Source organism: Aulonocara stuartgranti (assembly GCF_965226115.1).
Source record: "Aulonocara stuartgranti genome assembly, chromosome: 17".
Taxonomy (NCBI): domain Eukaryota; kingdom Metazoa; phylum Chordata; class Actinopteri; order Cichliformes; family Cichlidae; genus Aulonocara; species Aulonocara stuartgranti.
Window position 1 is genome coordinate 148,816 of NC_138953.1, and position 17,038 is coordinate 165,853.

At 38.4% G+C, this 17,038-nt stretch overlaps 1 protein-coding gene and 1 long non-coding RNA gene across 7 annotated transcripts in view; both read right to left on the reverse strand.

Moving 5' to 3' along the window:
- Positions 1-531: 531 nt before the first annotated feature.
- The window catches only part of LOC309692627 (uncharacterized protein), a 185,167-nt gene continuing 168,660 nt past the window's right edge, over positions 532-17,038 (reverse strand). Inside the window, exons 1-7 of one of the 6 annotated variants that reach the window (XM_082511299.1) lie at positions 8,729-8,792; positions 8,454-8,541; positions 7,712-7,782; positions 4,493-5,227; positions 3,717-4,109; positions 3,049-3,165; positions 532-2,539 (exon numbers count right to left, since the gene is read on the reverse strand). In XM_082511299.1, the coding sequence (XP_082367425.1) occupies positions 1,463-2,539; positions 3,049-3,165; positions 3,717-4,109; positions 4,493-4,996 (2,091 nt within the window). In that variant the 5' untranslated portion in view covers positions 4,997-5,227; positions 7,712-7,782; positions 8,454-8,541; positions 8,729-8,792 and the 3' untranslated portion in view covers positions 532-1,462. The other 5 variants (XM_082511300.1, XM_082511301.1, XM_082511302.1 and 2 more) reach the window with 5 other exon arrangements.
- On the reverse strand, positions 10,890-12,494 carry LOC309691964. The gene is made up of 3 exons (XR_014272173.1): positions 12,381-12,494; positions 12,170-12,265; positions 10,890-11,908 (listed from the first exon to the last, which is right to left on the reverse strand). It is a non-coding gene; the product is annotated as an uncharacterized lncRNA (long non-coding RNA).

Sequence of the window (17,038 nt, forward strand, 5' to 3'; positions counted from 1 at the left end):
CTCTTAGAATTTCTAATAGATATAAACATTCTTTTTTTGTCACTGAATTTATCTGAAGCTTATTTTATCAGCTGAATAACAAATTCTTTGCACCCACCTGTTCTGTTGATGAACAGCAATTTCATTCGAATGCTATTTTTGCAAAACTCACCACTTCTGAAAGGATGATATGTGTTGTTGAACTACCGGACAAATAAACTGAAATCTAATCAATTTCTAATTATTTTTGGACTATGTAGTACAGACAACTAAAAAATTGCAAATGACAAAAGCATATCGACAACATCTGTGTATTGACTGCCTGTGTTCCCAGGCACTTTAATTTCAGAGAAGGGTAGACAGAAGTGCATAATCTGTCAAAAATGTAGCAATACTTTATAATTAACCATATATACTATTTAATCTAATTAGAAATCCTGGCCTACAATCTTGTTTATCCTAGAAACTGTTAAATCTGATTATCATTGCTTGTTAATTTGTAATTATATAAGACAGTATAAAGAATTGTGAATCATCTGTATGTCACATTATGGCAAAGTCCTTTCAAAAAAAAAAAAAACTTGTGATGGCAATATGATTTTTAACAAAACAACTAGTAAACATTTTGGAAGCTAATCAAGGGAAAATAGGACTTATTGTTACAAGATGATGTTTATAGGCCACATCAGCTTTAAGAATTTGTAAACAGGGTCTTATCATTAACTTTCAATAACTTCTTTCGCAACCATAGTGACATTCTTTACTAACATTAATGGACTTTTCACCCTAAAATCAAATTTACAAATTTTTCTGTTCGCTAGCTGTAGTATTCCTTAATCCACACTGTTTTAGTGTGAGTTGCCCAATTTTAGAGATATTGACTGTACAAGCCTACCCCTCTCTTGTTTCACATGGTACTTAATGCTTAGTAGCAAAGTCCTTATGTAGCTTCATGTTGTTTTTCAACAAGGAAGAGATCTCTACAGCTAATATCTCCCAAAACTAGGCAACTCACGACAAAACATTCTAGATGGATAAACAGCAAGCCAATGTGTGTCACTGCGGGGTATGCAGGTGTGTTGAGAGAACGTACCCAAAAGCAGACAAGGAGAGAGAGAGGACAATCAACTTAAAACAAAAGCGAGCCTTTATTCTGGCTGATGGCTGGAGTAAAAGAAAATAATGACAATGTGTACAGCAAATTTTGATGTGATCTGTCCCTCTAACGCTAAACACAAACCTTGTTTTCAACAGAAGTTAAAGATGTGGTCATTTTCAAAGAATTTTAAACAATAAAGAGTCCTTGTGAAATCTGACCTAACATACAACTAAACCATCAGAAAATTAAATTTGTGACTGCTTGTTATACGGCTGAATATATCAAATGCTTCAATGACAAAATGAAACAAGACAGAATTTATGAACTCAAGGATAATCATACAAATAAAAATTACAGCTCTAACCATTAGTACACTCATCAAGTTCAAATGATGTCCATTTCAAAGTAATTGCTGGAAAGGACATTGTCGAACTCTGTGCGAAATTCAGGATAAGAACTGTAAGTGCATGGCACTTCAAGGGTAGCTCCACAGGTGTGAGCAACAGGCCTTCTGTTGAGCCCAGTTTCAGCATTAAAGCACACCAAAATTTTGTCAACACATATCACGGAAGATCCTGTGCAGAAGCGCAGGATTTTTTCAGCTTTGGTTTCATCAGCGTTTTTAACATAACGCTGAAGATGGTTAAACGTTGTTTGTTCTCCGTGAGACAGCATGATTTTTGTTGCTTCAAATAGCTGCACTAGTCTTTTGCCTGTGGCCTTCTTTGTCTCATACAGAGATAACACACTTTCCTTGTCTGCCAGTTTCAGCTGCAGATGTGCCATGGGTGTGGAGAAGCAATCCATTATATACTTAGGCTCTTGGAGAATGGCCTTATGAGCCATTGTTTCAATGGCAGGCTGCATGTTGTTCTTAGGTGGTAGGAAGTGGGAACCCATCCTTGTAAAAAGGTCAAGCAGGTCCTCTTCATCATTTTCATCCATTGTGCCTTGGAGAGCCTTCTCAACAGCTGATCTCTCAACAGGAGGCAGATAGTTGAGAAACGATGCAATCAGAATGTCTACATCAACTGAGTCCATTCCGTGGATGCAGGCTAAAATGAAAGCCCTTGACAGCCTCACTGGAAAGACACCATGGTCTAGTAAGCCTTTCACCCATATCTGCCCAACTGCTTGCCATTCAGCCTCACTAAAGTCTGGCCTCAGCCTTGGAACTTGTTCATTTTCACCTTCACACTGTTCCAAAAATTGCTCCCAAAATGCAGTGTAAACCTCCCTTGACACCCCAGCATCATCAACAGCATTTTCATTTACAAAGTTCATCTTTAAAGTCACATTCAGAATGCGACTGTCTATAAATACAGCCAAAAGATCATCAACAACTTTTATCCTGCGAATTGATACATGTAGGGGGCTCTGTGGGTCTCCTGAATTTGATGGGGAAAGTTGGTTGCTTGAATCTAAACGCAAACCTTGTGCAATGAAATTCAGTCCATGGTCCTGAGTAAAAGACAAAACATGCACATTCCATAAGAAATGCAAATGAATTGTACAGATTACACAATATCAATGTTCTGAAAAAGTTTGAAATTTATTTGTCTAATTTTAGTGGGCTGTACATTCCCAAACCATGGTTGCACTGACAATTTATATATAACATTAACATTGTGGCCTGATGGATGTCCTTGTATGCCTCACAGAAAATTATACAAGTGTTCTTTACATGTATGAGAAGACTCACTTATGTGCAAAATAGGTAGAGAACACAATAGTGACACCAAAACAATGTCTCACTGCTGTGTTATGTAAATAACTTGATTTCAAGACTAAATTTCCTGTTTAATCTTATGTTAATGTAAAACACTGGAATTGTCTCTCAACTGACAATATCCTTTTAATTCAAATAGACCCACAAACTGCCATATCCTCAGAAAATAGCATGACATTTTTGGCATCTCTACAGTATGTAAAGGTAGGTGTTTATGGTTGCCTGAATTGATCCATCTTACCTGTGCAATCTGGGGTGCTTCCTCTTGTATTGACTGCATATGGGGTGTGGGCAAGCCATTAGCTGAAGACAATGGTAGCAGGAAACCATCCATAGGTAATCCATTTGTGTCGGCATTCTGAGAAGGAAGTATTGCATTAATTGACAACAGACACCTTAACCCTTCAAGATTAGAAGACTCTTCTTCAATCTTCTACCTTGGCCTATTCTAAGTCATGAATGTTCTTAAAAAGTCTGCAAAATATGTCAATAGGTATTAAGAAATAGAACAAAAATACACCACTTTATTTTCAGCCTACATGTCTCACTTACAAGAGTAAAAAGACATATTACAGTGGAATCCCACAGGTTTTTATCAGATCTTGATGTACTTATTGCTACTTAAAATGTTGTATTACTGCTGCAAAAAAATCAAGTTTTAAACAAACAAGAGATGAATTCTGATTAATAGAAATTGAGCAATTCTTTCACAGTACTGTGAGTTATTTCTTTTAAGATCCAAAAGAATATTACAGAAAATAACACACATGCTTAAATTTTGTCCAAGCAGGAATGCATGATCAGCTTTTTTAAAATCAGAACTATGCAAGTTACTGAATTTGATTATTAATAAATTTCCATATTTTGTCACACTTGAACCATATCAACCACAACTGTCCATGGTCTTACCTGTCTGAGATCCTCACTGTTGACATAATTCAGGGTTATCACGACTGTGTCATCACCATCTGCTCTGACAAGATCCTCTTCAGGATTCCATACAACCGTATCCGCTTCGTCTATGTGTGGAAAACGACATTCCAAATCTTCTGGAAGTTTGTCCCAGGACTCTAGTTTGAAGGATTTGTTAGGAACTATACTGGTCAGATCAATAATTTCAGAGCAGTGGTCAGGGAAATCATGATCACTTGAGTCAGTCTGCTGCCGCTGTCCCACGACAGTGTTTTTAATGTCTGTTGGGGTTGAATGCATATGATGGGATTTTTCTGGACTTTGTGTTGTCACTGCCTCACAGAGTGATTTCAGTTTTTTTGGATTGGGTTCCATCTGGAAATTGTGAATCTGTGAACCAGAAAACAAACACAAGACACAAACGAAAATAATTCAATTATTTTTTCAGCAGCCAGTCATTTTGTACATGTTAATGAATAAAAAGCTGTAAGTCTTTCACAGATGTATTAAATGTACCTTACCACACAAGTCAACAACAAATTCCTGGAATAATTTCATCCTTCAGAAGTGCAAATATTCGTAGATGTACATAAAGCACTTGAATAAGACAACTCTTTATTGCAGTTGCACAGTCAAACCTAGTACAATAGTACAATAGTACAACAAAATTAGAAAATGTCGCATGTTACCACCGAGCACTACTAAACACAACAAAATACAGTAACTTTAAAGTGATCATTATTTTTAATAATAACTTTCTTATTTTAACAAACCTGTTTGCCAGTGTCACTGTCAGATGAATCCCCATGTTCAAGTAGATCTGGGACAAAATCATCTGTCTCACTGTCAAATCCAAGTAATGTCACCGGTGAATCTTCTTCAGTTATGCTGACAGAAAAATCCTCTTCAGATGAGGACTGAACTGTTAACAATGTTTCATCTTTCGTGCAAATGTAAAATCTCAGGATCTTCAATTTGGTTTGTTCATAAAGTTTGCCAACAGTGTCATCTAAAGCAATCGGATTTCTTTTAAAATCACAGATATCAATGACAAAGTCTTCAACTCTCCCTTTTGGCGAGTACCCATCTGAAAAAAACAGGTCCTTTCCCATTTCCAAAATCTTAGCTACAGTTGTAGTTTTTTCCACAGTTGCATGTCTTGTTCCTCCACCATTTCTGGTTCTCACTTGACGGTATTCATTACTGCTTAAATGAAGCCATCCGATTTCTATTTTTCTGCAGGTCTTCTCTGCTGCAGTATTTCTCTGTCTTGCCATCCCTTCACTTTGCTTTTGGAACACACCTGATGAACCACACAGCACTCCTTTGGTTTTTGATCTTACTTTCCGTGCCGCAATTTTATCTCTTAGGTTCTGCAGAACAGTCTCTTTATCCGTGCTTTACTTAGTTTGTTGACAGAAGGACTGGACAGCTAGTCTGTCACCATATGTCCTTATGTATTTTGCCATTTGTCCATCAGTCATGACGGACAGCACTGCCTTATCCACCTGCAGACATAAAACATTAGAGAAATGGTATTAATATACTTTTACTCTAGGAAGCCACACTAGCACACATGGAATACTAACTGTATTAGAATAGAGTTCTTAATCACTGTTCATGATCATTATCAAAAGTTACTCTGTCAACTTCTGTCTTATTACTTTACTGTTGCTGTGTTAGTATTAGTATAGTAATAGTAGTAGATATTTATATATGTTGGGAGAAAACCCTGCAAAATAAACCCAGGAGGAATAGAGACACAATGAGACAAAGTTACTTTTTTATGCTTAACGTGTACACGGGTGAGCTGCTGGAAACAACCCACAACCATGGACAGTGGCTTGGCATTTTTATTGGCACAAATCACAGAGACAGTGAGAACAGGATAAGAAAATAATAAACAGATAAAATAAACAACTCCATATATGGTGCTAGTCTCGTCAGCTGAGAGCTGGGAGAGATAAAACAATATGTCCCCGAAACAATATGTCTTTGCTGGGAAAGTCTAAAAAGACACTTCTAAACTAATCTAACCACAGACAAAGGGCATCTTTGTACATTTAAAAGAAGGTAAAGAAACATAGAATCATTTTTCCTGTAGCAATATACTACGTTACTAAAAAATATTTTGCTAGTAAGGTATAAGTAAGGTAAGTTCCACCAAGTATTTTGTGCCATGCTGTCCATGTTACCATGGTAATGGCACAGCCAGATAACAACATCCAAATTCATGGGCTGCAACCTCTTTTTTTTTTTTTAAACTGTATTTATCACATTGTCCAAATTCATGGGCTGCATCCTCCTGAGGACGCTTTTGTAGACCGATTATGTCACAGCGATGCACCGAAGGCTATCCAATTTCGTAGACTCCTCTTTTTTTATTTGCACAGAAATGTACAACAATTCTGGCAATCTCTACAAAGATTCTATTTTAAATTCGTAAACTCCTCCGAATGCAGCAGACAAATGCGTCCTCCTTTTCACCTATTTTTTTTTTAATTATTGAACTTTATTAAGAAACAGTATACAGAACATGTATACAACCAGAACAAAATTAACATATGCCAGGGGGTGTAATACAAAGAATTACATTCACTTTTCACCGAATTTGAAGGATGGGTCCGGTGTGTGCTTCGTGGCCCATATCCCAGAATTCAAAGTGCGGCCCAGCCAAACTCCAGTTTCCGGTAATGGCGGCCGTTAATAAGTTTTAAAATGACCGTTATTAATCTTTCTGGGTCACAAAATTTTTTTAAACATATTTCAGGGGAGAACGTGGGTGTATAAACTTGAAATATCTTCTCGGTTTATCAAGATATCGCATATTTGCAAAAGTGCTTCGACGTTTTCCTTGATGTCTGTTACCCACCAGCTCGATAGGTAGCCGAGAGCTCAAGGGTCACTAAAGCCGCCAAGAACGGCACAACTCCCGGCATATTATTTTCAGATCACCGCGGACTTTAGCTACTCAGGCTAAACTTAATATATAAAACACTTAGACAACCTAAAAATGTTAATGTTTGGCTTTTTTCAGTGTTTCATTTGTTCGTGAGTAAAACGGTTTGGCTGAGATTAAAGTTATTAGATTAAATTCGATAAAATAAAACTTTATTAATCCCCCGGGTGGGTTCCACATTGGTTTTACAGCGCTTAATCAACGTCACACAGAAAACTGATTAAACAGAAGTGCGAGATGGTCGAGAATTTACTCCAGTGTCGTCTTATATTTTAGATAGAAAGGAGCAGACGGACGAGCTTATTACACTCCACCGAGACAGCGGTGACGCTAATCAGAAGGCTAGACGTCCAATTTCCCCAGCCGTTCTGAGAACCCGGCCCACGTAGACCACGAAGCCCGAGTCCTCGGGAGGATGCAGCCCATGAATTTGGACACGATTTGAAATTTCAAAACATATGTGCACTTAACGAGTTATGTTTAATGAACCTGAACATATTTACAAGAATTAACATTAAAGGCCTGCATATACGACCTCGGTTTTTCAACAAGTTACTCGCCTTTTGAACCGCGGTGTTTAATGCTTTGTTGTTTATACGTACTTTGTCTTGTTGCATGTGCATGATGTCGTCGTGTGGGACCTCTCTTGACCGCAAGAAATGTTCTAAATCCTCCTCCATGTCCGCACCGTATGGAGCCCCGTACCGTAGCACCGCACCCTTCAACTGAAACGCTATCAAAAAGCAGCGGGATCTTTTGCGAGATCTCGCAATACTTTTGCGAGCGCTCGCAATACTTTTGCGAGATCTCGCAAAAGTCCGTCTTAATTTTTTTTTTTCTCCCTAATTTTTTTTTTTCCCCTCCCTAATTTTTTTTTCTCCCATGTCCCCTGGGGGGCTCCGTAATAACTTAATAAATGTAGAATTTGAAAAATAACAAACCTAAAAAGAAACACTAGGTACGAGATACATGAGGACCTGTGATACGGTGATACTTCTGGTAAACAACCATTTGACTAACATGTGTGTCTCACCTGCTCTTGTTCATCTCTGTTCTGTCCTCATTCTCCATCTCCCTCTCTGTTCCTCTCTCTCCCTCTTTGTGCTGACAATCATTAAATATACAGTTGAAACCACATATTAATGTACTCTTCAGATCAAAACACAAACACTTTTTTAATTGTAACATCAAATCAGACTAAATGTTTATTTTTTAGATAAATATAAAAACATATTTGTTAACTTTAAAGTAAAGAGAGAAACTATCTGTATTTCTTAATTGTAAATGGCACCAAATTGTATTCAAACTGAGCCACACTTATGGAGCTCCACAGTTCTGTTCCTGGTGTTTTGGTTGACATCTCTTGATGTTCCCATGTCACAGAAACAGGCTCTGTGTTTTGTCTTATATGCATCCACAGCTGTGCCACCAGTTTACTCACATGGACTCTACTAACCAATCAGAAGCTTCTTCAGCTCAGAATGGAATCCTCTGGAGTTTTCTTATTAATTAACAAACTTAGTGTACATGTGCTCCTAAATTTGATGAAAGTGATAAAAAATAGAAGCTCTGTCTCTCTTTATTCTGACATTTAACTAATTCAAAAGATATTTCAATATTTATCTAAAACAAATTGATGTTGTACAGTAAAAATGTTTTCTCCCTAAAGTGTAAATATCTGGTTACAAATGTGAATATCCTGCTGTGTACCCTCTTGTTTTGCATAGAAATATACTGAACAACATACAAAGCATAATATATAAAATAACATTTACCTGAGTTTTTTCTTTGAAAGAAGCCTCGAATGTCCATTCTTATATTTCAGTACATAACTGAAACCGATTTAGTCGGGGAGGGTAAGAACTGAAAATATGAAATAAACACACGTAAGCTAAGACTCTAAAAAAATAGCATTTGTTCGGCTTTTCATTTCGCCATTTGTTGATTCACTTGAAGAGCGAGTAACGTAATATTGGTCAAGTGATCAGTTTGATATCAATCTTTCGTGATTCACCGTCATTTGTACGGTACGAATGATTTGCTTTGGTACCTGGTCAAACTTAAGCTCTCCTTAGTATGGCTGGCTACGTTTCTCCAACAGCGCACTCACAGGCACAAGAGCACCTGGCTGCAGCCCCGCCCCCTCGCTCAGTCGCTTAGTGCCGGAGCTTGGATCATACCAATATCAGGGGGGATTCACGCACAGTCGTAAATTCCCACAGTGTGCATTATGTGCTTCGAATATTGTGTGTACTTTTTGTTTTATACAGTTGTCAGCCAGGCATCTAACTATGAAAAAATTACACTCCAAAAGACCCCGGGCTTCTGACAAAACAACCCGGGCTTAAGCCCAGTAAGCCACCCCCACGCTCCGCCCCTGGTTGACATTTTGTGAGGTTTAACCTGAGATTCTGGCGTTTTGGGCAAAATAAATTTATATTAAAAAATCGATTCAGGATTTTAATGAATCGATATCACGTTATCCAAGCCAGAATTGATTTTAATTGATAAATCGATAATCAAAACCCACCCCTAGTCACAACCTGTGGTGACTATGCTCATAGACGAAACCAGCATACCTCACGTTATTCTTCCAGAAGAAGAGTTACTCTTTCAAACAGCCCCAGCAACAAATGTCAACTCAGTCATTGTCTGGGATCAGCCTAAGCCAAACCCTTTGCTATTAGAATAACCTTTGGTTTTAAATGATTATTCTCCAGAGTCTTGGCAATCAGGGAACAAAGAAAATAATCATCCTTTGTCACACGCAGAGACGGATCACAGTGTGTGTGTGAACAGCGATGAGCTGTTTGGCTCAAAGAATGTGAGCAGATAGATAAAGAAAAGCAGCTGCTTCTTTCCTGATGGGAGCCCCAATGCCTTTTTTTTGATGCTCCTCAACAAAAACATTTAAATATTAATCACAGTTTGGCTAAATAGAAGGAGCCGCCTTGCATCAGTCACATGATGAGCATTAACCAATACTCACCCTTGACAGCAGAGAGCGCTGGTTACGAGCTTGCAAAGAGAACGCACATTTTTTGCCACCTGGGGAAAAAATGTGTGGGAAACACAAAAAGTAACTGGGAGATGCAGACTGATGCAAAGGAAACCAGTCAGTTTACAGCGTACACTGTACGCTACAGCACACTCTACACTCTAAGAACTAAAACTGATAATTACTTAAATATTTTGGTGCAACACTTTTACACTCAAAAATAATGAGTAAATGCAAAAACAATCACATCTCTTAAATACACCTTATTAATTGAGTAAATCCAACTAAAATGGAATAAGTTGTTATGAACAATTAAAGATGTTACAGTAACATACAAAATTGAGTAAGTACAATTGAAAATGTAAGTTAAAACTGTCATGGTCCTGGGCCATGTTGGCCCAGTATTCTTAGTTTTCTTGTATGTTTGTATTTTGTTCCCTATTTAGGCCATGTTTCCTGAGTTGCCCTGTTGTGTTGTTCCCTAAGTGTTTTCCCTTCGTGGCTTTTATCCCCTGTGTGCCCCTTTGTGTATCTGTGAACCCTCGTCTCTCCTTATGTTCTATTCCATGTTTCCCCAGCCCGTATGTCTGTGTTTTCCCCGTGCTCTCCCTCCTCCTGTCTGAACCTCTGTACTTCCTGTTTGACTCTGCCCGTCTCCCGTCAGTGTTATGTTCACCCCGCCCTGTCTCGTTATGGTTATCTGTGTCAGCTGTGTTCCCCGTGTGTTCCCACTTTCCTCGTTAACCCTCTGTGTATTTCTGTCTGCGTCTCCCTCTGTTCGGCGTCGCGTTCTCCCTCATGCTGTGTGTGGTTCTCCCCGTGTCTTCTGGTATATGTTACAATTAGCTTTTCCCAGTGTAGTTTAGTTTTGTATTGCTTTGGTATCACTGCTTTCGTTTGTCACCTGTCAGCAATAAAGCTGCATTTTGAGTTTATCCCCTGAGTCCGTGAGTTTGCATTTTGGGTCCTCATCCTGCCTGCCACACAGCGACCATGACAAAAACAACAGTAACCAAAAGTTCAAACTACATAAAATATTAATTAGGAAATGCTGAAATGCTTGGCACATTTAACCTACACCATTACAATTATTTGTTTTTAAATAATGGTTCAATTTACTTAATATTTTTAAGTTAACTTAAGCAAAAACGTTAATTACAATTAAGTGGTTATTTTATTTATACACACACACAGGAAAAAAGAACCACGTCAGTTCAACATTGTTCACAATGATTTATTTTAAACAGCTTTTTTGTGAATCACACATTTAGCAGATTCCTTCTCTGAACACAGTGAGCTGAAATCTGTTCTACATTCAGTGGATAAAACTTGGATAAAATTTCAGTCACAACAGCCTTATTTAATAAAATTGCATCCAAATTGGCATGCTTGATAAAACTCTGTAAAACTGGCATATTGATGCTAACAACAAGAAAAATGTACCTGCCATACAAAGAATAAAAGTGGCTCAAGTGAACGCAGTGCTTTACCTTTTCAGAAAAGGTCAAATGACAAAAATAAAATTAAGATCCCAAAAAAATATAAATCCTGAAAAAAAAAAAAACATTTGCACTGTGACATAGTTTTTGAACATCTTATTTTGATTCCAAAAAATTGGGAAGATTATAACTAAAGAGTGACCAAAAAACATCCATAATTTAAATAAAAAGGTTTCAAAAAGGATTGCACTAAAAAAAAAAAAAAAAAAAAAAAAAAAAAAAACATACAGAAGATACTCTCCCATTTACACCTTAATGTGAATCTGGAAAGTTAATACAAAAACAGTTTATGGTACAAACATTATTTATGAACAGGAATGTCAACACAATGTAATGCCGCAACTGAACCTTTTGATGAGCATTACATGTCACTTAACAAGTCTAACACTTTAAGAACAGCCCTGTGAAATTTTGTCTACAATGAACAGAGGTCATTTTTCAGTCTTTGAACCTTGACAGAAAGGTTTCCTGGATCCAGCTCCATGAACACTTTTTGAAATGCTTCAAATGTGCATTTGAAATTCTTGGGGTATTTCAGATCCAGAGCATAGCACAGTCCCAAAAGATAGCAACAGGCTTTGCTCAGATTCCCAAGTTTGCCCAGAACAGTAACGCCTTCAATAACAATACCCACATCAGTAGGTTCGCCTGACCTGTCTTGATTCTGCAGCAGGTAAATCTTCATCACCTCCTCAGCCAAAGCCTCTTCAACAAAGACAGCATCAGCACCGTCCTTTAAAAAGAGAAACAACTGTTTTAAGCGCACATATTTCCAAACATTGAAACAAAAAGTTTCATTTGTATGACATCACCGGTACTCATAATATGTGGACACTGTGCTCCAAAATCTTATAGCAATAGCAAATGCAAATGCTATTCTTTTGTATGCTTTGAAGTGTTTTTTTTTCTTTAGAACAGTATCTTAAAACTTTTCTATGATCTCACAAGCTAAAATAAACTACTAATATTCCTAAAACAGATTTATTGCACCAACCTCAAAGGTTTTGATTAAGGCACTTGGATCCTCTCCCAGATGGTCAATGAGACATCTGATGATGACTTCTCTTTTTTTCTCGATGGAATTTCCACTCTGTAAAACAGGAAGTCTCAACTGAGGCAAAATTTGCACATTTAAAACATGACTTACCATTTCTAGCTTAAACATAACTATTTTTTTTCTGTTGTTGACCTGTTTTCACACCCACCATCAAGGTAAGAACATCTGTGGAGCTAAGATATTGAACAGAAACCTAAGAAAAGCCGTTTTTAGTGGAAGGGCCTCTACAGAGGTGGAGGCGGAGCCAGGTTGCCCTCTGAACCATCGTCTGCCAGGCAGCGATGCGAGAGGAACACACTGCTGAAGTGGCGCACATTTTCAGAATCGCGTCAGCGGCTTTACAGAGAAAACCTTTCAGCTCCTCTGGCAGCTCTGCTTCCTCCACCTTCCTGGAGATGACAAACGCTAGCAAGGCAGTGTTGTTAGTCACTGCAGCTGACTGAACAGTGCATTGATGTGCGCGATCATTGAACTCTTTTTTTTATTTTTTAAAATAGCTGGTGACCTGCAGAATCACCGCTCTCATAATCAAAGGCAATTACTTTTACACAGTGCACAGAAGCACTGTGACGTCAGACACATTCACACTCACTTTTTAATCTGTGTAAATAAATCACATGGCTGATGATATGTGCCATGGTGATCCATAGGCATGATCACAAGTTTATTTAACTATTTTTCAACCCAACAAAACAAATAACAAAAACATGATGCTGATGCTATGAACACTCTACACACATGAGTCAAGATGCAGGAAAACTGCTCACGGAAACTCTGCACACTCCAGTTATCACAGTTATCATAGTTCTGTTTCCCTCTCTTTGAGGAGTTCTCAGCCAGATCTCGATCTGATGATGTGTAGCTTGCTCATCAGCTCAGAAGAGACCGCAACGCAACTTCACAGTGGTCGCGTGCTTTGCCCCACAGTGGCAAAGTCTTGCACTTTCATATTCAATTCAGCTTCTCCATCATGTACCTTTAGATGTTTCATACAGGGTTCAACATATTAGTTGTTTTCACAGGTGTGCTCTATATCTCGACCATGGCTCATAATACGACGACAGTCTTTCAAACAGGTCAAATGCCTCTATGCACATCATTAGTTTAAATATTTACCTATTTTACTTCATCTCACATGTCATTATACTGAATTTGAGCAACCCTAAGCTCAATGCAGATTTCTATTTACAACTGGTTAAATTAATGGTCTGGAGCACCGGCTGTTGTTGATCAGGGCAATCTAAAGAATCTGCATTTTGTTGTTTTGTTTTGGGTTTTTTTTGTTGCTTTTTGTGGATTTCTCCACCTATTTGCACTTATTTTACCTGCTCCGGTTTGTTGTTTTTCTAACCATTCCTCATCAGCTGTTAATTTTACTTGTTTATCACCCAATTTCAAAGATTTTGCTGGGCCGTCGCTGGCACGCTTGACTTCAGAGTGGTTTACTGATACGGCCTTCAACTTCACCCTAACGGTGAAGTGGTATCAGTTTTATGAGATGAAACTCAACCGTTCTCCTTTGTCACCAGTACGTGAGCCTCAGCAAAGAAAACAAAAATGGAAGTAGTTCAGCAGCGTATTGTGCTGTAAAATCAACTTACTTCCAGACACACACACACATATAGACATTTGCGCGCTTTTACAATTTGTCACGAAGTAATTTCGGCTACCTCTAAAACCTAAGTCTAATTCAGCTCCTTTCGGCGAACCCAACCTAATTTATCACGTTACTTTAAACCTTTGCGGCCGTTTTATATTTGTTTTTATTTACTTAAACATATTTTAATTTGTCACGAGATAATTTCAGCTACCTCTAAAACTGGTCGAAACACAGTTCCTTTTTTATCACATTTCTTTAAACCTTTGCGGCCGTCTTATATACCAAAATAGTATTTCTCACTCTCCGACGTCTCACTGGTGGTTCAGATCATCGGACTGAATCCCACTGCCGTGGACCAGATTATAACACCGGCCCAGACCCGAATTTAACGTCCTGGGGCTCTCTCCTCGTCCAAGAGGGCTGTGCACAGGCTTCGGTGCTGGCTCCCCACGGCGTCAGGAATCAGTGCTGGATCCTGGAACAGAGTCACAGATAACAGTTCTGATATTTTCTGATCCAGCTACGAAGGACCAAATAATGTGAAGAAATATATTCTAAAACACTTCTTCAGTAAAGACTCAGAGAAGAGAAACACACAGAACTTCTTGCTAGCAAGGGCAGCCTCCAGACTGAGAGACTCGCACTGAGAAACTGCCCCGGTCTTTATTTATACTTCAGTGAGCGTTTGTTCCTTACATTGGAATGTGGAGGTGTGTGTGTGTGTGTGTGTGTGTGTGTGTGTGGGGTCAGAGTGTGGCCCCATAAACGACTTCCCTTAACCTGCTGGTCTGGAAAATCCAACAGTTCATCTATATGTAAAGAAGCACTTAAACTAAAACTGACATAGCTACGTTAATCCTACCGTAAAACAATAAGACAAGGTACGACCTCTCTCATGCTCTTAGGATGTGGGGGTGAACACCCTAGAATGTTACAGACCTCCTAGGATGAGACATTCTTTCAATATGCCACCAACTATATACTTCTACACACAAATAATTACATGCAGCATTCTACCATATGCAAACTTATATCATTAAAAGATTATACTGACTACTAAGTACAATTTTCCTATTAACATACCCTGTGACAAAATGGAAATATTTTAATTTCCCTGTTAATGGACAACCTTTCTTCACACCACAAAAATGAACCGAGGAGGAATTTTCCTTTATGGTTTGGACATGTAGATCATAGTTCTCTTTTGTTCTTGGTGGAAAAGCTCCTGAACGAACTTCTTTTTGCTGAAAGTCCGAATGGTCTCCAAGGCAAAATCTACAGATGTAATGTCCAGAAAAGCTTTCTACGAGTCCACTAAGAGAATGAGCGCCAAGATTGTCAGCACAAACACAAAAAACAGTGCCCCTGATATATCTACCAAGCTGTGAACAAAAAATCCCGTCTCTCTCTAATGTTATGAGATCCTTTAAAAGTGGCTCGAGAACAGTTTCATAGCTAAAAGTTTTAACATCACTTGCCTTACACAGGAGAGCCAATTGAATTGATGTTAGCTGTGATCTCAGTTCAGTTGGTATATCAGCAAGTACCCAGTACACAGCTGTGACTTTGTGTTTTTTTTCTTGAAGTCCCAAGTGGATTACAAATTTCAAAGTCATCCACATAGAGAACAAGGGAAATACTTAAGTCCTCAATAGCACAAAGTTGGTTTTGCTTGAAATATTGTCCATCGTGGAAAGAGGATAACTGTGAAGTGTTCAAATGTCTAGTTAATATACTGTTAACATCTTCTTTACTCAGTAACAGCTGCAAGGACTGAAGAATAGGCACATACTGAAAAGTGGAATTCTTTTCTGGATCCAAACAGTATTCTACTGGTTCAATAACACAGAAGTTTTCCTTGAAATATTTCTGTCTCTTATATCTTGAAGCAAAGGGACCATCAGGACTAAGGGCTGCACATAAAGGACTACAGTGACATATTTTTTCAGTCAATTCACTGACAAAAGACTCATCAATATTACAGTTATTCTTAATAAGAATATCACTTATCGACTTTGGAATATACTGAAGTGATAATGTGCAGATATAACTGAGCTGTTCCACCAAGTCATCCACACATTTACCAGAAACATTATAGATGCTTTCCAGTTTTAACAAGAGCACACCAATATTTTTCAAAATTTCATTTGTTGTTTCCCTTTCACAACCAAGTTCAATGGTGACATCCAAGTCCTCGTGATCTTTCAATTCCAGTGCTGGTAAGAAGATTTCATTAGATGTACTGACAGTTTGCTTTGAAATCAAGCTAGTTTTAAAGTGCTTCCATGAACAAAATCTGTGCTTTCGACTTCTGTGAGTCGCATAAGTCCCACAAATGTTTGTCTTAAACTCTCAACCATCAAAAACACACTCTATGGTTTCATGGCTTTTCAAATGGGAATTTATATGTTGAAAATAGTCTTTTGTGTTTGGGTAAAAAGAGTCACAGATTTTACATCTAATAGTTGGAAGGACCTCACACTCTTCCGTTTCATGCAAACTGTGAGACCTAGACAAGTGTGAGCGTAAGGCACCCCATGTCTTAAAAGATCAAGGACAATTCAAATGAAGACAGGGTATGGAATAGCCAGTGTTGGGACTAACGCGTTATTAAGTAACGCGTTACAGTAACTACGTTATTATTGTGGTAACGAGCACGGTAACTAGTTATTATGCCAAAATGAGGAACGCGTTAGTCGTTACTGGGATTTAGATAGGGTCGTTACTCGTTACTTCGTGTGGTGGCTATCGCGGAGCTTCCACAGATTCAGTAACATTAGCAAGTGGTGGAGGCCAGCAGGTGGAGGAGGGAAAGGGGCGCAGAAGGAAAAGAGACCCGAGGCAGCCGCCGGTCCAAGTGTGAACTGAACTTCAGGTAAGAAGTTATGACCTGCAGTCTATCTGGGTCAGATATGAACCAAGTTTAGGTGGAGTTTATTTTCGTTATTCTGACTTTTTCCGTACTGCGTGCTAGCTAGCATGACGGAGTTTCTATACAGCTGGGTGGGTGCTATGATGTTACTGATGTTGAACTTTATTTTGTTCATAAGTTATTAGAGTTGCCAACCGTCCTGTCTGGTATTCAGAGAAAATATTACGCGTTTCTTATTGAGCTGAAAAGGAACAGTTTGTCCCGTAATTCAGCTACAATGAAAAAGACACAAAGCTGGAGTTATTCTGTGTCTTTGCTGCACAGCTGCCTCTTC